Raw genomic sequence first — 27,517 nt, 5'->3', positions numbered from 1 at the left:
GTGTTACTAGGCCACTTAGGGTAGGATGCCTCTATTAAAGGGAGAGTTCTACTGCTCAAAAGTTTACTTAAAAGTGTCATATTGTGCAATCTATGGCATTAAGAAGACAAGTCTCAACTGCATGTCATTATGTGTCATCGTAAACTGCTTCAACCAATTTTAAAGCCGGAGGCTATTGGCATTAAATGTTTTTTGTATATACATGATTAAAAAAAAGAAATTTGTAATAGATTAGTAGCAGTTGTGTGTAAAGCATCAGTTTTACACCCATCCTAAACTACACACAAATGTCCTACATCTGCAACAAAGTAACAGCCCATTGTTTTCCACATAAAATAAATGGTTTAACACAAGGTTTTTTGGAAATTACTTTCTGGCGAAGGGGAGTGGCAATAATCGAGGACACAATCTAGCAAATCACACTTAGCAGAGTTCTATTTATATTTGAACACACAGTCAGGTTGAATATATATATGTATTGCACCTAAAGTGCAAACATCATCTGTTACTTTGCTTTACAGCCAGCAGTAAAGCAAAGGAGAAGCCAATGATGCTTGTTTTCATTTCACAGTTTGTTTCTTCTACTGATGAAACTGAATTCTAAGAAGTATGTTAAAAAAAAAAAAATGTCTGTCAGTCATTTAAATGAAATGCCTTTCTGTTTTCAGTGTAAAGAGGAAGCGTGCACCTTGTCAGCCATGACCTCTGGGATCCGTCGCAACTGGATTCAGGCCATCATGAAGAATGTGCGACCCACTATTGCCCCAGATGTCACCCGGTAATTCCCAAAGAGGATTAACGCTTTAACCACTGGCAGATATGACAGCTGCTTTTCTCACTTATTTTATTTTAATTCCTCTCTCCTCCTCACCCTCTCTTTCCTTCTTTCTCTTCCCCGCTCAACCGGTATTTTCTACCTGCTTCCAGGAAAAACATCTCTCTGAAACTATCCGTTCTGAAGCCCAGGTTGGAGTGCTTGTGTGTGTTGAATATCCCCCCCTCCTCGAACAGTGATGTAATTGCTCAGCGATGTCAGCCCCAGCGTGTTTGTCGTCCCACCCTATGTCATGTGATTGTTGAGTAATGTCTCCCTGTCAGTTGTGCTCCTGTAGAGACGCTCACTGCAATCACATCAACATACTAGAATAACCTACCAACCGTCTGTTGATCAACAGTAGAGAGAATTTTAATAATTAATCATTGTGTGGTTGTCCACTAACTTTTGGAAGTGATCACAGAACAACAAAACCCCACCTGCAGCACAGACAGAAAATGCCTCGAGTGGAGGGAGAGGAGAGCTGAGATCCAAAGGTTCCCAAACGGTTCCCGAAAAATAGTTCACCTGAGGATTTTTTTTTTAAACCACCTAAACATTTACTGTTGTGTTTTTCAAACCTGCGTATTGCCTTTTCAGACGGGTCATCACTTGTGATACTTTGTACACACACTGACCTGCATTTACTGAGTCACGCACTCTGCCTGTGGTAGCTCTCTCCAAGAAGAACATGTGTAATATTTTTGGTATTTCTGCAAGGCGCCTCGCAGACACCCCTTTCTCATTCCTGAGCTCTGTTCCTTCTCATTTTCCCATAACTCATACCTCCTGACGCCTCCACACACAACGTGGTAAAAATAGATTATTCCGTCAGGTCTCTTTTTTTATAATGCTCTGCCCCTCAACACTACTAAGTGCCAATCAAACACATTCTTCCCATTAAGCTACTACTGTACACAAATAGCATTTACATAGCAGCTAAAGGCAAATGTCTGCCACCAGGCTTACCTCAGATCATCGAGGTTAACTCCAGATTTGCTTTCAGCGTAATGCAGTGTTCCATATAAGCATTTTGATGCTTTGACTTGGATGCATTTCACTGATTCTCGTGCTTTCAATGCACAATGAAATGATGCTGCTCTGCCACAAATGTACGCATTGTTGTTTGTCCTGCAAAGCTTTATGTAACACTATTGTATCTAGATGTCAATGTGTCATCCTTGCGTTCTGTTAAAATTATCTTACACATATCTTTCTTTTTTGTGTGTTTTTGTTCATTCAGATCTCTCGCTGACGAGAAGACAAAAGCCCATGTGATGTTGGAGCCATGTCCACAGGTCACCCCTGAGCCAAGTCCCAGTCCTGAGGCCCCCGAGTCTGATGTCCGCATCAATGCCTCTGCCCCTCCCTCTGAGCTCCGAAAAAGCCGAGTTCGTGAGCGCAGACGAGAGGGTCGCTCCAAGACTTTTGACTGGTGTGAATTCAAAATGGAACGGACAGAAAAGTCTGTGAAGGAACGAGCGGACACAGTCGACCTCAGCTCATCATTCTCTACAACGTCCTCCTGTTGCTCTCCTTCCTCTTCCCCTTCCTCATTAGCATCCTCTCCTATCTCTAGCTCCTCCCTCCAAACCTCTTCTGTGTCAGGTGCTCACCCACCTTCTATGACAGTAGAAGCAGAAAAAGAGAGTGTCAGGAGGAGTGTCCCTCCACGTAGTACAACCAGTGCAACCCACATGCCAAATAGTGTTACTGTTACCATGATCTCCACGCTAAACACCTCACCACCGGTACAGCCATCGATACCTGAATGCCAAGAGCATGGAAAGATGGAAGTAGACCATCCTGCCAGTGAAGATAAGAAAGACAACAGAACCTCAGATGTCCAAGAGGAGATTGAGCAGCAATGGCATCAGGTGGAGACAACACCCTTAAGAGAAGAGAAGCAAGTGCAGATCAACACAGCTTCAGGAGACTCTGACAGATTGCCTGCACATGAGCTTGCTGCACTGCTAGACAAAGAGGTGCGTTTCCTTAGTGTGGTGTTAAACATATTTATGTGCATCTTTCATTTATTATGTTCTTGTGTTTTTCTTTCCTCAGCTGGGACAGAAGCAGCAGGAGCTGGACAGACTACATACGCAAAACAATGTTTTAAAAGAGCAGTTGGAAGACGCACTAGGGAGGGAACAAAGTGCCAGAGATGGCTATGTATTGCAGGTACTACACACACCATCCATCGTGCAGGATTAGTATGTGTTTTAATATTGACGATACAAATGGCATTGCAATTTTACAAAGAAAGGTTTTCCAAGGTAGTATACATTTATTGTTTAAACGTGCAGTAAATGTTATCAACTGTGTCTAGATTGTATTTTTGTGAGACAGTCTACTTGCTCATGATAGATCAGATGTGTGGCAACAGTAACTTGTATAAAACTCTACTAACAGGTGTGGGTGCTTATTCTCTGAAACTGATCCGCATGGTTGTGGTGTTCTTAGCATGAGTTTTCACTAACTGTTTTTACGGAGTTTCACATCTCCTGGGGAAATAACTGATTTGGTCTGATTTTCTTCAGGTAAGAAACTTGATTAAGAAACCTTGCGCTGTGCTTTTTCTCTCTGTCCATTTTTGCTTTGTCTGTGTGCCCTTTCCAAGCTTGATTTCTGCATGCTTTTTGGCGTTTCAGAATTGCATACTCTAACTAATTAAATGCCTTTTTACATTGTGCAGTTTTAAGTCATATGGAACTTATCAAAGAGACTAAATGTCCTTTTTGAATCACATAATATTAAGTTTGCAATAGTTAAATAGTTAGTCTGTTTTTTTTCTTTTTCTTTGTATCACTATATCAGTGACCCACCACTTTTTTCCCCCCAAGTCACCTCTGAAAAAGCACAGTGGAAGCTTGTAAAAAACAGAGATTGATATCAAGAAAGGAGAAAACTTATTTTCCTGGTTACCCCCGAGATGTGGTTCTCCGTATATGGTAGGGGAAGTAAGGTGATGTCATTAATGAAACTGTCTCATCAATCTTTTTCAAGAATGCTACACCCCCTTCCTCTTCACCGCACAGAGTGCCATGGCAATGCCTACACAAGCTTAATCAAGATTTGCATGGCGAGCTGGAGACACAAAAGCACAAGCGGGACCTTGCTCAGCAGCAGATTCGGACACTAAAGAGAAGCTACACAGAAGCCCAGGATGCTGTGGACCACCATGAGGCTGGTATTCAGGCTCTGCAGGCAAAACTAGCATCTGCAATGGCTGAAATCTTGGCCAGTGAACATGCTGTCGCCAGAATGCGCAACGAGCTCAAGCTAGAGCAGCAGCGTTCAACGGAACAAGAAGAGGAATATGGCCGTGGTGAGGCCACCCTCCGAGCCCAGCTAAAGGACAGTGAAGATAGACTCCGTGATATAGAGGCCAGCCTCTTGGAGAGAAACCAGGCCCTTAGGCACCTGGAGCGCCAGCAGGCCCTGCAACGAGACCACATGAGAGAGATACAGAGGCTGCAGGAGAGGCTGCAAGAGGTGACTGCTCGGCTAAGTGCAACTGAAGAGGGTCAGGCACTGAAAGAGGAGCGTCTGAGGAGGGAGCAGCATAGCATGCAAGAGAGTCATGAGAGTGAAAGGCAGAATCTGTGTCGAAGATTAGCTGAGGCTGAAAGTGCACAGAAAGAGATGGAGAGCCGGCAGTTAGAGGCTGAGCAGCACGTGGAGGCCCTGTTAAGAGGGAGGCAGGCCTCTGGAGGAAAGGAATGCAGGGAGGAAATGCTGAAATTGCAAGAGGAGCTGGCCCAGAAGACAGACATGGTAGAGTCACTAAGGGAGAGTATGCGTAGGCTAGAAGAAGAGAAAGGCCATCTCACTTGCCGCTGTCAGGAGCTTCTTAACCAGATTGCAGAAGCAGACCGTGAGGTGAATAAGCTCCGCAATCGTCTCGAAACGGAGGAGGCTGATTACTACACCCTGGAGCACTCGTATGAGAGGGCTACCCAAGAGTTTCAGAAAATAAGCCAGTTCCTGAGAGAAAAAGAGGAGGAGATCCGGCAGACAAAGGAGATGTATGAGAGGCTGGTGGAGCGTAAGGAAGAGGACTTGAAAGAGGCCCTTATTAAAATGGCTGCACTTGGCAGCAGCTTGGAGGAAACGGAACAGAAGTTGCAAGCGAAGGAGGAGCTTCTTTGTCAAATGAGTCAAAGTATCTTAGATAAGGTTGAGCCCTGCGGTGCTGAAAAAGATCTGAAAGCCAAGCTTGTGGTTGCAAAGGACCGCATAGCAGAGCTCGAGCATCATCTCAATGCCCTGCAGCTGGGCTATGCTGACCTCCGCGTAGAAAGGCAGCAAATCCCTGAACAGAGTAAGAAGTCGAGGCTTAAAACATCGGCCTCCTTATCAGCAAACAAAGAAGTCTTACTTTCCTTTGACAATACATCAAATACAGATAACTGCCCAGATGATAAGGAGTCTCAAGCCAAGAGACCGAGGATACGTTTTTCCAGTATTCAGTGCCAAAAATACATAAATCTAGAGGGCCTAGACACAAGCCTTTTGAGCGGTACCTTTGCAGACATGAGACAAAAGTTTAACGAGGATGTAAATGAAGACATCCATGTAAGTGAAGGAAATATTTCCTCTGATATCACCTTATCTGACAGTAGTGACCCAGAGAAATTCATCTGTATCATACATTCCCTAGAGACTAAACTGTTAGCCACTGAGGATAAACTAAGAAACCTCACCCAGAATCTAGAAGAGCAACGATCCATCCAAGCAGAGGGCATTTCAAAGACTGATTTAAAGATGACAGAAGCAAAGCCTAACCCTGCTCAGGAGTTATGTTGTGAAAGTGGGATACATAGTAGTGCTGCCAATAAGCATTATGCCAAGGCCCTGGTGTGTGTGGAAAATAGTCGAGAGAAAGTCAGAATTATTCTCAGTGGCTCATACGATACCACGGATTCACAGCTGCACTCATTGTCAGATATAGAGAATGATTTGTTCAATGCATCTCTGTACATCCAACAAGGACATAAGACATTAGAAGAGCAATCCCCAGTTGTCCATCAAAATCAAACCCCAGAGACTCTAGATAAAGAAGCTTTGCACCTCTTTGCAAAAACGTTATCGTTTGAAGCAGTCGTTTTGAACAAGATGGCTCTGTTAATACAGACCTCAAAGTCCGACATCTTACAATCTCTTGCTGAGATATGGGAAGACATGGAGAACATTAAAAAGGGTGATAAAGATTGCTTGGCTATAGTTTATGCTGATGTATTGACCAGGAAGTTGATGTTGGAGAGTTCATTCTGTAAAGAATTGGAAAAAGCTGAGACGGATGATGCTAAATCCAAAGAGGGCAGTGTTTCAGCTGATGCAGATGTTGATGCTACAGTTATTTTTAACACCATCATTAAAGCAGAGCTAGCCTACTCTATTCAGAACCTTAAACTTTGCTATGAAGAGAAATTCAAAATACTGAAAAAGGAGTTGACGCATGCCCATGATAACCTCCATCAAAGGGAAATGGCTCTGAAAACAATTATTGAAGCGTCCAAAAGGCCTGATTTGAAAAATGTAATAAAAGAAGTCAAAAATAACTTTGGGTTTAGTAAACCGGAATTAGCCGACATTCGCCCCCCTGAACTTGCTCCCTACATGGAGCAGATTGAAATGGAAGAGGCTCGAGGCTTGGCTGAGGAAATTGTAGACAGACAATTGGCTGGAGAAATGCCCTCTTGTGGCGTCGACTCAATTGAATCACTGCAAAATGCACATGACAGCCTGGCTAATGAGCTTCAAAGACAAGCGGCCATCCTCCATAAGTATGCTCAAGAGATAGAACGTGGTGAACACCATCCTGGACTGGCTAAGATGATCTGTGCTCTTCTGGGCCACCAAACTTCACATAGTTTCACAGGTACCTCGCTCTGTATGCGCGAAGCCCTAATCCAGGCTCAAGTGGCATATGTGGCGTGCAGGCTACGGGCCCTGCATGCACAAGACTTGGGCTGGTGTAAGCAGACGGGTCAGAACATGGGCGCTCTCGTCCAGCAGCATGCCCGCAATGTCAGTGCAATCCAAGAGAAATATGAAACATCCCTACAGGATGAGCGCCAGAACTTCACGCAAACGGTGTCCACTCTCCAGAAGGAGAACCACACATTAAAGAGTGAGATCAGCAAACGTGTGAACCAGCTCTCCCAGCAGCAGAAGCAACTGGCTCTCCTGGAAGAACATTTTAAGAAGGAGACTGAAGAGCTGAAGCAAAGGCACAAGCAAGAGCTGAACCGAGCAGAGAAAGGCCGTGCCTCAACCGAGCTGGCCCTCATGGAGACGACAGCCGACAGTCAACGTAAGCTAGAAGTTCTGCTAGTGGACATGGGCACCATGGAGGAGAGGAGCGAGGGTCATGTGAGGAAACTGGAGGAGCAATTTGAACAGAGGATCTGTGAGCTCCAGCATATCCACAAACAGGAGATTGAAAAGTTAAATTCACAGTATATGGAAGACATTCAATGTATCCGAAAGCACCAACCGAACAAAAAGGATCCTCTGGTTTCCCACTTGTTTCCTTGTGATGAGGCCGCGACACCGATGGAAGAGGAGGAGCAGGGGAAGAGGGAGGACGCACAGACCATGTCAGAGTTGGACTCCATGGTGGTTCTGAAGGACCGTGTCCAGGAGCTGGAGGCTCAGATGAGCACCATGAGGGACGAACTGGAGAACAAGCACCTAGAAGGAGATGTGGCCAGCCTGAGAGAGAAATACCAGAGAGACTTTGAAAGTCTTAAGGTTTTTGCTCTTTCATTTTACCTTTTTGTAGTGACTTTTTTTTTTACTATATAAATAGTGAGATAGCTTAACAACCATCTGCTTTTGTTTAACAATCTGCCAAAGTGCACGGAGAGTTTAGAGTTGGGAAATGATGTGATTTTAAATTATTCCTAAATATATGAAACTTGCAACCTTGATTACATCAGTTGGCTTGCATCCTATATTAACATCTAGTTGTAGGGATGGCAAGGTCAGGCTTTCATCCACCACTTTCTATTTGATATTTATATTATATTTATGACTGGAAATCTCTCAATAACCACTGTCCAGGACTTTAGATTTACAGCCACTAAGTGAGTCAAGTAAACTTTCATTATCTTGTGAAATATTTCCACATCTACTAGATGGATTTGCACAATATTTGGCATAGACATCGGGGCTCCCAGGCGATGCTTCCTATAACTGCGGATGACCTGAATTATCATGTAGTCTTATCAACTATTAGATGGATCGCTCTGACATTTGGTACAGACATTCATGTTTCTCCCAGAGTGAATTTAGTGTAAAATGCTTTGTTTGCCACCAAGATATCTTCTTCATTTGGGCATTAACAAACATGCCATTTCCCACATTCAATAATAGAAGGAAATGCAGTATATTAATAACAATTGTGCAGCGCTCATTCTAACATAGCTTGCCTTCAAATCATAAAAAGCTTGCATGGCTTCTATCACTAATTTTGCATGACATCCCATGTAGCATAGTAACTATTACTAGAATCTACTGAATCTATGGTCACAAATTAGATTATAGGTTTTAAGTTCCAAATAAATTTCAAGATAACAGATTGTTCATGCTTTCCTCCCCTAGGCCACGTGTGAACGTGGCTTTACAGCAATGGAAGACACACACCAGAAGGTAGTCCATGACCTCCAGAGGCAGCATCAGAGGGAGATTTCCAAACTTATGGAAGAGCGAGAGAGACTATTGGCTGAGGAGACGGCTGCCACAATTGCTGGTAAAGACAACTGTATTACCACCAATTCTTTTTGTACTTTAAAACAAGACCAACATGCAGTGATTAAATGAATGTGATCTATCTTAAATGTAGCTATTGAAGCCATGAAGAATGCACACAGGGAGGAACTGGAGAAGACCCATCGCTCTCAACTGAGTGGAGTGAACTCGGACATTGATGAACTTCGTTTACAATACGAGTATGTTTTAAACTTTGCAAATGAGAAGCACAAAGGTTTCCTGTAAAAGAGCTTACTTATCATTTGACTTTTTATTTGATTTAAAAAAAATAAAAATAAAATAAAGGTCAAACCCTCAAAACCGTATTCAGGTTTCTATGATGAGTCCTAAGGTTGAGAATATTTTTGTCACTTATTAGTATGGTTTAGAGAGATTGACAGAATTTTGTCAGTTTGGTTTTTGTTGGCTCGTCTGCGGCGAATTACTAGAGCACCTTTTTAAAAGGCTTTTGGGAAAGTCATTATCATACGATGAAAATATCCACTCATGTTTAGGCTGTTTTGGTAAACATCAGATGAGAATTGGTGATAATGTGATGCTCTGACTTTCCAGGGAAGAGCTGCAGTCCATCCACAGAGAACTCGAGGTGCTGTCAGAGCAGTATTCTCAGAAATGTCTGGAGAACGCTCACCTGGCCCAGGCACTGGAGGCCGAGAGGCAGGCCCTCAGGCAGTGTCAGAGAGAGAACCAGGAGCTGAACGCTCACAACCAGGTTTGAATGCACATATATGCACAAGTACATACAGCGCATTTGTTAATGGGTTAAAACACAAGTTTATTCTGCTCAACAGGAGTTAAATAACCGACTCACCACAGAGATTACTCGGATGCGCTCCTGTTTCACTGGTGAAATGGCGCTGTCACCACTTACCAAGGGCAAAGATGTGTATGAACTGGAGGTTTGTGTAAACACACACACAAACACACACACACACACACACACGCAAATGCACGAGATTTGGTTTTATATCTTATGAGTTTTTCCCCCATCTTGTAGGTGTTGCTTCGAATTAAGGAGTCAGAGATCCAGTATCTTAAACAGGAAATCCACTCTTTAAAAGATGAACTGCAGTCTGCTTTAAAGGTAATGAGCAAAACCATGTATTCAAAGTATCTTCCTGTATTGTGTCATGTCTTATAACAACATTTGAAAAACTGAGAGGCATTGTCATTGATTTAATTTCAACAGGACAAGAAATATGCCACAGACAAATATAAGAACATCTATACAGAGCTCAGCATTGTGAAAGCAAAGACTGACTGCGACATCAGCAAACTGAAGGAGAAGCTGCTCATTGCCACAGAAGCTTTAGGCGAGAGGACTGTTGACGGAACGGTCACATCTGGATACGGTAAATAGGAAATGATCATTTAATCAGTACCACTGAATTAACCCCAACAATTCTTTACATCTCCACAGTTTTGTAAGTATTGACGCCAGTCAGGAGTAAGGACAACCTCTTCCGTCACTGTTGTTGAGATCTGGAAAACATTTTAAATTGGAAAATCCAAATTAGATCCACATACAGTTTTTGCTATTACAAAAAGAAAACAATTATGCTACTTTAGTTAATAATAATCAGGGCGTTCATTCATTGTGTTTTTAGATATCATGAAATCAAAAAGTAATCCAGATTTCCTGAAAAAGGAACGATCAACTACGTCCAAGCTATCAAGAGGCATAAGGTCAAAGGTGAGTTTTAAGTTAAATAAAATAGTTTTTCCTTCCCTAATTACAGGCATTTTGTACATTTGGAAACAATTCCATGCACTCTAAAGCTTCGATTTCAGTTTGCTGTGTGATGCTGAAGCTGTTAGTTGTTGCATCTCAGCCGCCACACACTGTAGAAATGTGTTCACCAGTTGGTTGCTAGGGACGTTTTTACGGAAAGTCTCTTGTCCTGTAAGTTTGTCATCTCTCTGTTTTGTCAGTCTGTCACTGAACAGGTCTCATGGGATAGCTGACAGTCCCATTGTGGGGTGACCCCCCCCCCCCATCCCCCTGCCCCAAGACGTGCTGTAGGTATAGCATGATGCAGAGCAAAGCATGCCCTTACCCCCCTCGCATGATCTCCCCCACCCAACAACCTGCACCACCAAAGCTGACTGTAGCTCCTCCCCCTTAGTTTAACGTCACAGAGCATTAGCAGTTCTTAGACCCGATGATTCGCAAACTTTGTCCAAAAGCCTTTCTGGCTTGACATTTTATGAAATACACTTATTTGTAATCTTTGCGTGTGCTAGATGAGGAAAACGATACCACTCTCTCGCCTGTACGGTAGATATGAAGCTACAGTCAGCAGCTTTGCTGGAATACTGGAAACAAGGGAAATGGCTGAAGCCAGGCTAGGTTTAAAAAAAAGAAATACAAATAAATCTGCATACTAGTCCCATTTTTTAAATTACACGTTATCTTATGTGTTTGATACAAAAACCAAAGTGTGAAAACATTTATTTTTCACAGCGGGTAAAACAAAAGTGTGAAATTGTGAGCTTTAGAGGTCGTTGGATTTAGTTTCTTTGGACAAAGCCATGCCAGCTATTGCTTTAAAAACCCAACGCCTAATGATAGTGTTTCAGCATACTCATATTTAGTGTTTAACAATGTCACTCCCAAATGTTCTGTTAGCTGACAGGCTTACAGAACAGAAGTTCTGTAAGTTCTTTGGGTCTGCAATAATTTCTTGTGAATATTTGTGTCGCTCATCAGTAGACTGATGAACTATCTCAGATCCTTTTCTAGAGGAATGAGAGCGCTCTCTTCTTATGTTCCAACATTGTTTTGCTCTGTTAATGTAAAAAAAGCCTTTCTTTAATTGTCGTCTTTTGTCTCTTTGTGAGTTTTGAATTTATTTGTGCATTGTGCGCACCAGTACGTATCTTTTGTGTGGCATGACCATATTCCATAACACACTTTCTTTCCTGTAGATCTCAAAAAAAGTTAAAAGAGCAGAAGAAAAATCACATTTTGTGATGTCTGTGTTTTTCTTTTTTCTTTTTCTAACATTCTTCTCTGCATTCACCCTTATCATTAAGGAACAATAAATTACTTCCTTATTTTCCTTTAACAGAGCCTGAAAGAGGGACTTACTGTGCAGGAGCGTATGAAGCTTTTTGAGGCAAAGGATTCCAAAAAGATTTGAGTATCGAGAGTCTGAATTTTTGTTTCTCTTTCCTGATCTTGGTTTTTGGTCAGAACGCTTCGGCTTTGCCAGCAACAGCTGACGGCTATTATTGGAAATGCATTTATCACGGTCAGTTTTAAACCTGGACCTGCATCCATGCCTCTGACAAGTTGTCATAGTTTTGTTTTGATTCTTTTTTTTATTTCTTTTGTTTTTATTAATTGAAAAAAAGTTTCTTTTTTTATCAATAGATGTATAATCTGTCCGATAGGTGTCAAATACGCTGCGAGAGGGATACATGACAGCATTTTTACTGATCCTCCAAAATGCCAAATAGACAACAATACACAGTATGAATAATATATATTTCACAATATGAATTGAGTATCTGCTGTATTTTATTATTGTTACAGTTTCTATATCTAATAATGTTAATGTGTTAATGTTGCACCAGTTCTGTTGTACATAACTACTGGATATATGTAAGAGTATGGTTTGCTATTGATTGTTGGGGCATCTGCTGTACTATAACTATGGTTTGATTGATAGTGGAAAACAATGTGATGCTTACTTTGCTTTTGTATGATAGTTTTATAAAATGGAGTGTCTTGTGCGTGAAGGGGGGAAAAGAGGGGTGGGATTGCACTTATCACTTGACTACTTAAGGAAGCTTTTTTTTTTTTTTTTGTCTCAAATTGGTGGAGAGACTTCGAGTCAATTTTTGCAGTGCAACCAAACATCCTGACTTCTGTCAAATTTAGTGGACAACTGTGACTTGTTAGTGATACTGGATTTTTTTAAGTTTCTTAAAACCTGGATTTGTGTTTGCTCTGTTTTGATTTGGTGTGAGAATATCAACTCGGAAGAAAAAAAACTGAACTATTTAGGACTTTGCATGACCGTACAGTATCATTTGAATTGCAGAATGATCATGTTGCATAATTTTCCTGCTTAATGCTATAGTGTGAAACTCTTAACACTAATAAGCTTTGCTTTGCAAGTCCTACTGTTTAGGTGTTGAGATTGAAATGTTTTACTGTAAGCAGCAGTCTTTAAGCACTCGGCCCGACCCCTGACCTCTCACTAAAATCAAGTTGTGCCTCAACTGAGTGAAGAATAGAAGCATCCATGAAACCTGTGCAGCTAAGGATACACACTGTATAGTATTCAAACCACGCCTTGTGTGTATGTGTGTGTGTGTGTGTGTATATGTATATAATTAATTTTTATATATATATATATATATATATATATATATATATATATAATATATATATATAAATTAATATATATATTAATTAATTATATACATGCATGCATGCCACACAGATTTGTTTTGAACTTGTACCTTGCATATTAGCTCTATATTAAATATATATGAATATTTTTTATTTTCATTTGAATGTATAATGTCAAATAAATGAAGTGTTTGGAAATTGTGGTGGAAGATTTCTATGTTTGATCAGGTGGAGAGTTGTGGTTCAAATATTCAATTGCAACAAACAGAGTCTCCGAAGGAATCAAAGTTGTCTTTCCGTTTATTCAAGCTTGCAAGCTGGGAAAAGGGTTCAACAGCCACGTATCTCAGTGAGCTGCCGAAATCTCTTGATTCATACATTGTATTACATCGTGATTTATACAAGCACATGCACCCCCCTCCAGGGCCCACTATGACGACAAACGAAGAAACCGTGTGAATGTCTTGGATAAGAATTGAGAAGAACAAAGAACAGAGTGTATTGGTTTCGATAAGGCATATGGCCATCTGTCCTCCTCCCCATCCTCCCTATTGCTCTGCCCTTGAACCAGTTCACAAAACAACACATATTTTTACCGTCACAAAATCTTTGAGTAAAATTTTGTTTTCTTGGCACATTTACCCAACCTCCTTTCACTTTTGAATAAGATATTATTAAATAAGATAAAAAATAAACTGGGCAGTAAATCAGTGTTTATGTGTGCAATGTAATGACTGAAATAAATTGTAAATCTAGATTTATGTATTTCAGGGTCATATTTCCCCACAACACACTTTGGATCTTTTAGTGGCATTGTGTTGCTGGTGTGGTGATATTCAAATGCAACTGGCCACAGGAAATTATGCATTTTAATTTGATGTTAATATTAATGTTAATGGCTGCACGGTGGTGTAGTGGCTAGCACTGTCGCCTCACAGCAAGAGGGCCGCGGGTTCAATTCCCGGTCGGAGCGGTCCTTCTGTGTGGAGTTTGCATGTTCTCCCCGTGGCAGCGTGGGTTCTCTCCGGGCTCTCCGGCTTCCTCCCACAGTCCAAAGACATGCTGCAGGTTAATTGATCTCTAAATTGCCCATAGGTGTGAATGTGAGAGTGAATGGTTGTATGTCCCTACATGTGCCCTCGATGGACTGGCGGCCTGTCCAGGGTGTCCCCTGCCTTCGCCCTATGTCAGCTGGGATAGGCTCCAGCGCCCCGCGACCCTAATGAGGATAAGCGGTATTGAAAATGGATGGATGGATGGATTAATGTTAATATTAATTTATATATTACAAACACATTTTTTACTTCTGTCTTTATTAATGTGTATCTCCTTTCTAAATTAGGATTTGTTTAGGACATAATGAGCAAGCAATTTTATGGTATACTATATCACATTGTTTGGGACATTTTACATATATATATTTTATTTTTTTTACTTTTCTAATAGCGTACCATATTATGGCATTACTATAGCATATTTCTTTCATGGCATCATATACATTTACATTTTAATGACAACTCAATTATAATATATATCTTATATATCATACTATATCACTACTTCTACAATATTATTAGCGCTGCAACAACGATTGAACTACAAAATAACAAATAATCATTAGTTGCAGCCCTACCAACAGCTTTTTCATGTCATTATTCATTTCTGTTCTATAATGTCCTATCAAATTGGAAACAGCATGTAAATCAAAACTTACCTAAAATAATTCACAATACACTATACAAAGACCATGTACAGATAATTGTTGGTATGTTGAAATAATTATCATTTGGTTTAGCAAATTAGCTATGCCAACTGGTGTTCTCCGCGTCTTCCTCCCTCATTGTCTTTCAAAGCATCGATCAGTCTGACCCAGAAGGCGTCCTGTTCCTGTGGTGCCTCAGGCCACAGCAGGTAGGTCTTCTTGTGTACGATCTTGCGTAACCGTGTGTAGGGAGACAGACAGTGTTCAGGTATCTCCTCCAGGAACACCAGCAGCAGGACATCACTGCCGTCACAGAAAAGCCTCAAACTGGCCAGCTGAAACTCCATGGAGCACCAGTCACTTTGAAGGAAGTGACGCGTCACCACACAGATGGTGTGGCGAGAGCTGTGAATGGCGGCCTCGATGTTGTCCAGAACAGCAGCGCCGGGCCGGAAGTCTCTGTGGTGAAGGCACAGCCTGAGCCTCGCTTCACCAACAGCAGGCCTCTCCAGATTGGGCACCAGCTGCCCCATCACCCAGTCCTCATCTTTACAGCAGTAGGAGATGAATGCGTCGTACTGGAATTTGGCCCCTGCTCCCCTCCTACGTCCGCGTAGTTTCGCCCTGAGGATGAGCAGCAGGTATCGCAGAGTGGGGCCTTGTGTGTGCCAGGCCAGACACACACTTACGAACAGCATGTTCACCACAGAGCAGGCGATAAAGAGAGTAAAGGAAACCTGCTCATAGGAGCAGGCCTTATCGTCAAACTGCCACAGGTAAGGAGATCTCCTGTTGTTGTCACACTGCAGGCTGTACAGGTAGGACACCTAGAGGGAATTTACGAAAGTGTATTTGTGTTGGTTTACAACATACATTAATACTTATCAGTGTCTCCAGGTATTACCTGTGTATGAGTGTTGTGGATGGCCCAGTTCTTAAACCAGGCATTATCACAGGTACAGGAAAGTGGGTTTTCTGTAATGTCCAAAACACGCAATCTGGAAATACATAAATATACACCAAGGTTCAAATAAAATTCACACCAAATATATATACTTCAGTACAGGTAGAGTTGACACAAAGGACACGTCTTTAGGTGTCCAGCTTCCAGATGGTGTACAACACCACTATGTAGCATATACTGCTGATCTGCTATCGCCCCCTAAAGACCCCCTCCATAATAAAGTTAAACATGGGACTTTGTGTCGCTATAGGTTTGTTAGACATGTAGCTCTTCTACCTTGGGAAAGCATCCAGCATAGTTTTGTCCACAGTGTGCAGGTGGTTTGACTGGACTTTGAGAATCTCCAGTGTATTATCTGGTGGCATCAGGTCAGCAGGCAGAGCATCAAGGTCTGCTCTGTAAAGAGTCAACTTCTTCAGATTTTTCAGAGGGGACAACACTGCGCTCAAGTTGGTCGTTTTCATAACAACACCAGCTATGTACAGGTATTTCAAATTGACCAGAGGAACAAAAAGCGTCGGGATGGAAGTCGATCAGGATGCTGTGCCCCATGGCGACTGAGCTAGACTACAAAGACCTTTGAAGAAATGCGGTCCAATGACACCAATTCCTTGACCTCCGGGCCCCTGGTAGTTCATCTCCAGATACTCCAAAGTTGACATAGAAGATAGACAAATAAAAAGATGAACAGGTTTATACATAAAATGCATCACTTTTTTAAAATAATTGACGCAAAAAAAACAAGTCATACCTCCAAAGAAGTAAGGTTTATGAAGAGGAGCTTCATAGGATTTAAAATGGAGGCGGTTGTTGTACAGAACGAATTTCTTCAACTTGATCAGGCCAGACAGAATATACGGGGTCAGCCTCTTTATCCGATTCCCACTTAAATCCAGGTATCTAATGGAAAGATGAATCTGTTCAATAAATGGAAACTGAGAAAAAATTGAGGAAAGATGAATGCACAGGCAGAGAATACATACTTAAGCTCCGTCAGGTCTTGGAAGGTGCCGGCTTCGATGAAATCAATAATGTCAAGCTGAGGTTGAGCTTCGTTAGCCTGCGCAGCTTACTGAAGGGGCTTTTTGGTGATGTATTTCAGCAGGTTGAACTGCAGGTAGAGCTGCTCAAGTTGAGTTAGGGCGCTGAATACCTTTGGTGTCAACTCAGTGATTTCATTTTTCATGAGAGACAGGCGAGTCAGATACTTCAGAGGGACGAACCAGTTGGGGTCAATGTCACGGATTTTACCTTTGTCAAAGCTTAAAAACGTGAGGTGTGTCAGGCCTTTGAATGTGTCCGTCTGAATGTCCAGCTTATTTTGATTCAGCTGCAGCATTTTTAGGCCTCGGTAGCCTTCAAATGTAGTACGAGATATCTGCTTTAACCCACAGTTGATGAGATAAAGTCTGCTCGTATTGCCCCTCCCCAGAGACAACTGAGCAACATTCCCAAAAGTTTGCATCCTCAATAACAACCACGGGCGGAGTGTCACAGTCCAGCAGGCTGTAGTTAGCCCGAGGTAACCTGGATCCTTTTAAGTCAACCTGTATCGAATTAAATGTACAGATTAGTTATTTAAAACTCAATAAAAAAAGAAACACAGATTTCAACACACATACCTCGACTTTCCCAAGCTGGTCCATTCCTTTTAACAATCCACAGATAGTCAGTGGAGATTTCTCCACAAACAAAGAAAACGCGACCCAAGACAGATTCTTCTTGGTCTCCGCTGAGAGTCCCGCCAGCACTTCTGCTTTAACTCCCTGACAAAGCAGAGTCTTCAGCCTCGGGTTGGAGGCAAACGCATCAGCCTGCAGCTCCAGTTTGGAGTTGTTGGACAGCCTGATGTACTCAAGGGCAGGGAAACAGCTCACGTTAACCCTCTGGATGTTGTTTGCGAAAAGGTCGAGGCGCAAAAGAGTGGCGGATCCAGCAGAGTCCTCACAGCTGAAGGCCTTGAGCATGTTCAGGGACAGATCAACTTCTTGAATGGCTGGCAGGGACTTAAAGATACTCAGAGAGAGTGTTGCAAGTATGTTGTGGATCATAAGCAGGGTTTGTAGCCCGGTGAGTCCATCAAAGGCATGAGAGTGGATGTGTGAGATGTTGTTGCAGGTGAGGTTGAGGCATTCCAGGACACCCAGGCCTCTGAATTCTCCTCCTTTTAGAGAGACCAGCTGGTTCTGGCTTAGGTCCAGGCGCTTGAGTCCAAGCATCTGACTGAAGGCTCCAGGTGGGATGACCCTGATCTTGTTCTTGGACAGGTTGAGGGTTGTTATGTTATCTGGCAGCATGCTAACGACTTCAGTGAGGTTAGCAATGTTTTGGTTGAAGCACCATATAACGTCTGTCATGGGGAAGTTCAGTGAGCAGCCTTTGAAGCCAAAACCACAGCAGGCCGAGGTCTTGAGCAGAAGCAGGAAGAGGACAGTACGCATCATCTTTACTTGACAGCTACTTTTGCACATATCGCACTGAGGTCAGTCCAAAGAAATCTAAAAATGTGTTAAGATAGAAAAGCAGATGCATCATGGGGAAGTTAAAACATAACTGACATTTCCTTGAAGAGACAAAACATTTTAACCTAGAATAGTTAATTATTCTGGTTTCTCTGCAGCAAACAAGTTGTTAAACAACTGTTAAATGCTTCACCCTATTCATCGCTAAAAACAGGTGCTTTGAGTCGTTTTTATTTATATATTTAATATATAATATATTTTAATTTAAAGTGTGGTTTGATTTATTTACATTCTACAAAAATACTGCATCAATCATTACTTAATAATATGAGGAGCCAGATTAGAATTGGTTCTCAATTGATTTTACCTGGTTAAATAAAAGGTCATATATATTAGCAATGAATGGAGAGTCAGACAACAAAAGTCATCAGGCCTTACTTTGTAACATTGTTATTTTTATCCAACAAAAACCTTTTACCTCTCTGCTCTCCATAATTGCATTGGGGGGGAAAACAATTACATTTGAAACATTTTAAAATGAATATGACAACTTGAACAGAGGCAAGTGTAAATAACTATGTTCCTCTTTTTTTTTTTCTTCTTCTACTTCTCACATACAGTACTGTGCTACTTCTTCTACTCCAACTCCGTTACATTATGCATTGGATTTTTATATGTAAATTAACTTTAATTTAGTCTAAATTTGAGTATTCTGACTGCATGTTCCAATCCTAAAATGTATAAAATATTAGAACGTACCATTTAATGCTCCTCTGATGCGGCTTGTATTTCTGCAAGTGCACTTCCTATTTCAAGTGACGGCTTCGTTGCCATGTCAAGGTCAATCAAAGCTTTTTGGAGGAAGGATTTTGTCATCAGCTCAATCAGAGACAATGTGGCTTAAATAATTTCTCCACATGAGGGAGCTATCTACTTGGATTTTAGTAAAGCTACAACTGAGAGAGTACAATACTTTTCATGTTCAAAACATCTAAATTGGCATTCAGCAGAAACCCTTAAACCGGTCAGACACAATGACAACATGTACATGTTTTCAGGGAGACTCACCTTAAAGTTTCCCCAGGTGATACTAAACTGTTCTGCTGTTGCCTTTAAACACAAGTACTGTAACACTCTAGATCGATACTGCCAAATGTGTATTTATTTTGCAGCCAAGCTCTACTTTTGTGACAAAATGTTATTTTTCTTCCATTTGTTTAAAATAATTTCCCCAAGTGATGCTGTGAACATGTCTTAATATTGTATACATATCATACATTATACCTTACATTCCAATATATTTTATTATATATATATATATATATATATATATATATATATTATATATATATATATATACACGGCTATGTTCGATGAAAACTGATCGGAGTTATTCAAGCAAATATATATATATCGATGAAAACTGATCGGTTATTCAAGCAAATATATATATATTTGCTTGAATAACCGATCAGTTTTCATCGAACATAGCCGGTCCGAGCATCGGGCCCTTCTGGTCGAGGCAGCTGACCTTTGCCGCTGTGTGTTGACTGAGACGTCGGTGAAGGGCTCGGCGGACGTGGGGCTGCCCAGCGCTCGGTGCCCATCCTGGTGGCGACAGGTAGTCCTCCATAGAGTCCAAGTGGAGCTCGGCCCTGGGGCCCTGACCTTTACAGGAGGGCTACTTGATCCACGAGGAGAGGCACAGGTGACCCCGCTGATGGCAATTTAGCTTCAGGAGCCGCTTCACCTTTAGCACATCCACCCGACTGTGTCAGGACAGATAGAGAGTCAGGTGGTGCTACCACTATGAGTCTGGTTTTTTTAATCTTATTTAGACTTTAAATGATAGTGATGATGGCATTTCACCTCATGGCCTTTCTTAACAGCAAACCGATGATTTTATTTTCAAACAATATAAAGGTTAGTTTGTTCCCGTTTTCCCTTTTAATGGTCATCAACATGAATGAGTCTTTCTTGTTTTTTTTCCTCAGTTTATTCAGAGAAATACAGTGTGTATAGTACAATTTATTGTCATCAAGTGAAATGATGCAGTCCAACATGACATCATCCATATAAAACCATGTACCCTTCGAAACGTTTTACTTACATTTATTATAATTACAATATTTACAAATCCATTCAAAGGTTTGTCTCTCGACATGATTCTAATGGACTTAATTGTTGAAATTATCCTCATGGAAGTTACTGTTAAGTGCTGATGTTACATTTTTTAAATAATTTTTTAGGAGAAACTTGTTGTAACAATCAATGTCCATAGTGCATTTGTAAGACTTTTTTTTGTCAAGCCTTCCCTGTTTGTCTTATAAGGTGCAAAATGTTTGAGGTTGTTGCGAAGTTAAACTGAGGGTAAGAGTGACATTCATCCTCCAGCCAGTGCAAATCAGTGGCATGCCAGTAGTAATGAAGACAACTGTGTTTTAAACAACTGTATGGAGTCCTTATATTACAGCCAGACGAGTAGAAGTTTAATTGTCGGTAGCTGTCAAAGGACTCGGAGGACACTGGGCCTCTAGTCGCTGCATGGTCGGGGGTCTCTTTGGGGTTTTGGCAGAGGAAGGGATGTCGGTGAAAACCACTGATCGGCCGTCTGGGCAAAGCAGGACGCTGGAGTCTGCCTCACACTTGGTGGTTCTGCTCGGCCATAAGGCCTCAGCAGAACTGGGCCTCATGCCGAGACCACCGGCAGAGAGAACCTCTGTGTTCACCACCGATGCCTGACTCATCTTGATCAGCATGTCCAACGACTGCTTTCGACTCTCCAACGAAGCCTTCATTGCATTTCTCTCGCCCTCGTTCTCTTCTTCCTCCCTTTTCTCCTCCAGTTCGTCCTCCTCCTCCTCTGTCCTCTGTCATGTTGTCTTTAAGGCTGCCGTCCTCTCTCATGTTGCGGTCACCAGGCAAATCTGTTGAGTCCCTTTTAACTGACAGGTCGAGAGGCCCGTCGCTCGGGCGAGCCGTCTGCTCCAGCGCCTGGTGGATGTGGGAGAGCTCGCTGCGGATTTTGCCCAGGTGTTCCCAGAGGTGGCGCTGGGCGGGAAGGTCTTCCTTCTCCAGGTGGGATATTTTGCACTCAGCCTCTTGGTACTCCTGCAAGGCCTTGGAGAGGTCACTGAGGAGAGCAGCCACTGACTCTGAAGTTCCCTCCCCCACTGTCCGGCAGCAGGCGGTCACGGCTGTTGGGGCTGGTGAGAGGGTCGTTGTACCACAGTTCAGTGGGCCGGGTCGGAAGCTGAGCATCCTGTAAGCTGAGAATGAGAACAATGTAAGCTATTTGAGACAACAGTGTTACACAATGAAATACCTTTACAGTTGTTCTCTGTAAATTACTCCTTGTTTTACTACTCACAATAATGTTTAGCAAAAAAAGAACAATGGGGAAATCTTTACCTTCCATGGAAGAGAAGTTTGTCCGCTGCCATATTTTGAGTTGATGCAGTCTGAATATTCTTCAAAAGGTCCAAACTGAAACCTCCCATGGCCGCTTCTTCTCCACAGGTGCCTCATGGTTCCCCAGTGGGGCACCGGTCCTCTTGAGGCCCCAGCTTGCTTTGCCTTCCTTGGCCATAGCCTGCAATTTATTCCCCCATCCTGTAACCCTGTTCGGGGGAGTCTCTCAGAGGTGACACCCAGCCAGCAGGGAGACTGCGGCAGTCCCTGGCCGCAAAGCAGGCACTTTCCACAGATTGACTTTAGGCTGGAAGCCAGACAGAGGATTCACTTCTAGACTGTTTGTGGATGTCTTGAGCGCTTTGTTGGCATCACTCTGACTGGAGGCCGGTCCGAACGTATGCTCACACAGAAAGGGGTAGTAGAGGCGGGGGGGTATGAGAGCTCTGTCTATGTGGGTGCTGGAAGCTGGATGCATCAGCTGAGCGGCCGACGCCAGGAAGGGAAGCTGGGCAAGCTGCGCGTGGGTCTGGGCGGTGACACCCGCGGCAGCAGTGGGAATAGCTGAGGTTCATGTAGGAGAAGAGGCTGGGGCTGATGGGGTAGCCCACCCCGAGCACCGACAGGTTGAGTCCAGTGGGATCCTGGTAATCCACCAGGTTTGGCGGAGGAGGGTAGCAGGGGATTGAACTACTCACTCGGACCTGAGCACCTTCAGCTTTGGCCTTAGAGTGGCTCGACGCCAACAGCCGCCACTGCTCCGACAGCAGACTAGGAGCTGTCAGATATGTTTTAGATAGCTTATAGTGTTTCAGTTGGGCCTCTACTTCTACTGAGCGTGCTCGTAAAAGCTGATCTTCCAGAGAGAGCATGTCGGCCATCAGAAGGTCTGACTCTGGCTGTTTTATTTTCCTGGTAGGGCACTCTGCTGCATCTCTTCTGTGGCGGTCACTGGAGCTCTCTTTTGTTAGCCCAGTGACCTCTGGTTTCTCTCCTCGTCCTCCCTCTTCTTCGTCTTCTGGCCCCTGGCTTTCCCTGTCTTCACCTTCCTCCTCAGCGGTCCGTCGTTGCCTTTGTCCGTCCTCAGTCCGTGTCACCTGTTCTAGTCCATCTTTCCCAGTGGCGTGATGGCCATGTGCCTGCTGAAAGGGTCGTAGCTGGTCTGGGTGCAGGATGTTGCCCTTTTTATACGGCCAGTCTGACTCTATTAGCAGAGAGAGGGAGTTCTTGCACAGGCTGTACTTCATATGGTTGTACAGGTGGGACTTCTCCATGCAGGTAAAGGGGCACTGGAAGCATTTGTAGTTGTAGGGTTTGCCCCATGGCCGGGGAATATAGTGAGGCTTCTTAGGCTTGCGCTCCTTGTGTTTGCTGGCAGACGTCACTTTACAAGCATCGTCCTTGGACATGATTGAGTCTTGATATTGATAAAGATTGTGTGATTATATTTAAATGATGATAATTCCAGATATCTTTTGGGATTTTATATCTTTTGTGCCAGGGTTCATTTCATTGCTTTTTCCTCAGTTTGGTAAGGTTGATGAAAAAGAGCATTTATGGTACCTGTGAACACACAAGACAGTTCTGTATGAATAAAGGTGATACTTTTCGAAAACAGCAAAACATCAACAGATCAGAAACAACAAATTGACAGATGGATTTTTACATGTATAAAAAAATATATAAATATAAATATAGCTCTGTAAGAAATATAAATATCTGAGATAAAAATCATTGAAGGGTGCTATATATTATATATATATATATATATCTCATTATGCACATATGTGTGTTAGGAGAGGCCATTTGTTGTCTGCCTAGGCTGAAGGTTGCCACTAACCTAACTGCAGGGAGGCCACACTGCTCTGTTCTCACTGTACCTGCCACTACTCATTAGTTCCAGTGCAGCACCAGGCGCTAGCAGGGTCCAGGGCTGGGGGGCAAACAGGGCTGTCACGGGGGACTAAGCACCTGTGCAGGGGGCCCTCACAACACTAACAGGCCTGCTTGAGCTTAGAGCCTGACCCTCGGAGGCCGGCTACAGGCGCAGTGTGGACAGGCTGAGGGTTGCAGGTATAGAACGGAGAGGAGTTGGGGTTTTGAGGTCTGGTTCCTAATGAGAGCCCGGCGTCATGCCTATAGGGCGTCATTAGTGCCAGGAATGGGATCTGGGTCAGGACAAGGCGCATAAGTTCAACTGCTCTCCTGAACTCTGTCTCTGTATTTTGAGTTGTGTCACACTTAATCAATAAGCAATAATAACATATATTATTAGAGGCTACATTTTAAATTAAAAATACATGTTTTCTCTCATTTTTTAAAATGCTTTATTTATTGTCATAGATGATCATTTTGTAACTTGATGTGTCTCATAAGAGTAGGTTAAAACCTCTTACCATCAATAATTCTAATAATGGACATTTTTTATAATTTATCATTTTTAACCTGATTTTATTTGATCCTTCTTCCATCAATAAATGGGTAGCAAACAGCTTGTATAGCTGCATAGATCTACTATTTGCATCTGAAACTATTTACTGTCTCTCTTTCCCTCTGGTGTTTTTTTAATATATATTTCAATCCCTCTGCATCTGCATTAGTTTAATTATTATCCCTCTCTTCTCTAATCCACTACAACAATTAAAATACCCTAAAATAAATGTGTTTTTTTTCATCTGTTAAATTACAGAAACTTTGTGATCCTTTTATACTTTAAGCCAGGCCGATGGGTGAACCCTTCGGGGAAAGTAGATGTGAGGAGGAGTGTGCTCCTCAACTTAAAACACTTTTATCCCGCTTTGAGGCTTTTATTTTGTCTTTTTCCCCAGGTCATTCAAAGATGAAAGTCTGTGTGATGTTCAGTCCAAGCTGAAGTAAAGATAAACTTCACCAACCAATCTTTTTCTGTCTTGCACAGACGGCTCATGACAAAGTTTTGATATAAAGGCCAGTGAAGCGAACACAGGTGATGGATGGCCGGTTACACTGAGAGACAGCAGACAACCTCATCTATAAAAGCCGCAGCACGAAGGGTGATGATGAAAGATGCAGTGAGCCTAACACAGCATGGCAGGCTGGTGCCAACTGCTCTCCCAATTGGACCCTAAGAATTGGCCCGTTTTGTGGCTGACCATTTGATTGGCTCACTTGTCCGCCCCAGGGCTCTGACCTGAGCTTTGAGCTCATAATGGAACCTAACAGCTGCTGCTACGATCCAATCAATAAAAATCATTTTTACAGTATTTTTTTTCCTCTTCTGGCCACTGCTAACCGCTCGCCTCTCCACTGACTGTGCACTTTGGCCCCCCGCTGCCCATATCCAAACCCTGCGGTCTTGTTTTAAGCTTTTTAGGGCTGATGATCAAACACGCCTAACCGCTTGAACATCTATTGTTCCAATTAAGGAGGTTCACCACACTAAAAGCTTTGACAAGTTACATGCAACAGCAACCACACCACTGACAGGCTGTGTGGACAGTAAGTAAATGCACACGACGAATAAGTTGTAAGCCTTTATAAATTTATACTTTACCATGTCAGGATGAAGAGTTGGTTGTCTGTAAAAAAAGAAAAGAGGTATTAAATGTATTGTCACCTTTATCCATTTTCATTTTCAATATAAGAAATAATCCTTTTAACAACCAAACTAATAAATGTGTTGTATGCATGAATAGACACATTATTTACTGCCGTTAAAAACTTGACAGACAAACATCAGATGATGCTGGCAGCTGATAAGTTTTTTAGGGTTACGGTTTACGGGAATTGCATTAGAATCACATTTAATAATGCTAAACTGGATGCTTAAAATTAGTCGCAATGCAGTGTAGAATTTCAAAAGTCTGTATATGGAAATAATAAAACTGTATTTTATAAATTGTTGTAACCACATTCAGCTTTAGAAATTAACAATCAAATTGCATTGCAAATACAACATAAAACATATCCTTTTATGTTTAAAAAATCTATACCATAAAAAACACAAAAGCATTTTTCTTAATGTGTGCAAAAGCACAATGTACATTATGCATCGCCTTGAGTTCCTTTTTAAAATATCACTTCATCTTAACAAACTAACCTGCTTGCACGCTTTCCACAAGCTACTTGAAAATAGAGAAGAAATGTATTCATCCGTACCTCGAGAGCGTCCCGGTGTGGCTGGCTGTCACTCCTCTGCAGCGGCACTGGGAGGGCAGCGCATCCCGCTCAAATAGGAGCGCAGGAGCGAGTGTGGATATATATATTGACTGGGAGCATTGCCCGCAGGCACTACAATACAGCAGCTCCCCCCTCCCCTGACTCCCATCCCTCTCTTCCCTCTCTCCCCCCTGAATTGTCAAATGTGGTCTCTACCTTGCAGCCGGGATGCAATATAACAACTTACACTATATCGGCAAAGGTTAGGTCGGTGATGGTTAAAATGGAGGTTAGGCATTTGTCTGGGTTAATTTCTCTATGCCGAGGTAGCTCATTGTATGTTTTTGCTGTTCTTAAAACCAATGCTTTGCTCAGAATACTGAAACAATTCAGAGTTTAATTAGTTACATGCTGTGTTTTTCTGATTATTAGCAGCATAACTAATTGTCTAGTTTGTCTAAATGGTCTTGTGTTCATTTTTAACCCTTAGAATTCTTTTTACATTATAAACAGATTACACGGGAAACAGCAGAGATGAGAGGTAAGCTCTTATATGCCAATTAATGTCAACACCTGACAATAATGTACTAACATTTTAAAACAAAATCCTGAAAACCAAATAATTATTAATAATTTCTTACTTTCAATCGCACTTGACAATGTCATCAATATCAGAAAAATGCTCAAAACAGGATGATTTCCAGCAGAGACACAAAAGAAATCATAACTGGCACTGTTGTGTCTGTGTTTGAACAATAAAGGTGTGTGTATCTGCTCCTGTGCCTGCATGTCGCTCTACGACTGTCTAACACAGTAAGTATGAGTGTGTTAGGGATTTCTTCCCGACTTCCTCTGCATCACCCACAACATGCAGGCAGCCAGGTTGTTGAGGGGTGTCGGGCAGTTCGGAGCCACGCTCTTCAGAAGGAAATGATTAGCGCAGTGGTACAGGGCGCTGGATGGCTTATTGACAGGAGCTATAAGATCCCATCTACAACCCATGACTGACATGTGTGTCTGCTGACAGTTCAGCCTCATTCCTCTTGTCCTCTACCACTTCACCTGCCCTTCTTTTGTATCCCTTTGTCTCCCACTCACTCCTCGTCTCCTACCTCCTTTCTCTTTATTTTCTCTTGTGTGTCTTCTAAATTGAACCCCGACCTCTCAATTTCCACAATCTCTCAATCTCTTCTTAGTCTGTCATCTCTTTTAGCCTGTGCAGGCTTTGGGTCAACTCCAGGTTCTTAATTTCTCTCCCCCGGCTGGGTGGGAAGCGTGCATGCAAGCCCCTTTGAGAAATGTCAGCGTCCGTGTGCTGGGAAAGTCGGGGGCCCTTCACGAGCCATCAGACCCGCTGTCACACCGAGGCGGCCAAATGGAGACTGACAGGCCACTCCATAGAGCCTAACCATCTGTACCAAATGTGACAATAGGGGAAAGAGGATGTCTGGTAAATCCGGATGAATGACAGGAGCGAACTATGACATGGAGGAGAAAGTAGAGAGAGAGGAGAGAAGCAAGATCCTTTACGTCTTAAAGCTCGGGCACGTGGGAGATGGTGTCAGTTATTTAATACAGAGACACTCAGGAGACAATGTCAGTTTCTCCTGTTAAGTGTAAGAGAGTTAAGTGAGGACTTACTCCTTCAGTGCTGCCACTTCCTTCAGCCTCTCTGTTGTCAAATATGGTGGAAACATTGTTGGTATTGGAGGTGTTAAAACTTTTGTCCTGCATAAAGTCATACATTCTTGGTTAGAGCCAACATTAAATTGCATTGATTTCTTTAGGCTCATTTATTTAAAATTCTATAGTAAAGATCTAAAAGTTTCCATATTCAAAGAAGTCAATATATATATATAACAGAAAACAGACACGAAAACCATCA

General features: G+C 42.4%; 2 protein-coding genes and 1 pseudogene across 8 annotated transcripts in view; 1 reads left to right on the top strand and 2 right to left on the bottom strand.

Annotated features, from left to right (window-relative positions):
- The window catches only part of si:ch73-103b11.2 (protein outspread), a 44,923-nt gene extending 32,005 nt beyond the window's left edge, over nt 1-12,918 (top strand). For 6 of the 7 annotated variants that reach the window (XM_034558528.1, XM_034558524.1, XM_034558529.1 and 3 more), the window contains 12 exons: nt 669-778; nt 2,058-2,799; nt 2,879-2,995; nt 3,821-7,573; nt 8,426-8,573; nt 8,667-8,772; nt 9,146-9,305; nt 9,385-9,492; nt 9,591-9,677; nt 9,783-9,945; nt 10,201-10,286; nt 11,665-12,918. In XM_034558528.1, the coding sequence (XP_034414419.1) occupies nt 669-778; nt 2,058-2,799; nt 2,879-2,995; nt 3,821-7,573; nt 8,426-8,573; nt 8,667-8,772; nt 9,146-9,305; nt 9,385-9,492; nt 9,591-9,677; nt 9,783-9,945; nt 10,201-10,286; nt 11,665-11,736 (5,652 nt within the window). In that variant the 3' untranslated portion in view covers nt 11,737-12,918. The remainder of the gene's footprint in view (nt 1-668; nt 779-2,057; nt 2,800-2,878; nt 2,996-3,820; nt 7,574-8,425; nt 8,574-8,666; nt 8,773-9,145; nt 9,306-9,384; nt 9,493-9,590; nt 9,678-9,782; nt 9,946-10,200; nt 10,287-11,664) is intronic. The other variant, XM_034558527.1, reaches the window with a different exon arrangement.
- A 1,444-nt stretch (nt 12,919-14,362) lies between these two features.
- Nucleotides 14,363-18,906, bottom strand: LOC117748720 (annotated as a pseudogene).
- A 1,667-nt stretch (nt 18,907-20,573) lies between these two features.
- prr35 (proline rich 35) lies at nt 20,574-22,904 on the bottom strand. Its single transcript, XM_034559300.1, is given in 6 exon segments — nt 20,574-20,947; nt 20,997-21,353; nt 21,704-21,757; nt 21,760-22,032; nt 22,064-22,418; nt 22,476-22,904. Coding segments are annotated over 6 exon segments (1,842 nt in total).
- Between the last annotated feature and the right edge of the window lie 4,613 nt (nt 22,905-27,517).

Source organism: Cyclopterus lumpus, chromosome 19 (genome assembly GCF_009769545.1).
Source record: "Cyclopterus lumpus isolate fCycLum1 chromosome 19, fCycLum1.pri, whole genome shotgun sequence".
NCBI lineage: Eukaryota > Metazoa > Chordata > Actinopteri > Perciformes > Cyclopteridae > Cyclopterus > Cyclopterus lumpus.
This window is presented reverse-complemented; position numbering and strand designations above follow the sequence as displayed.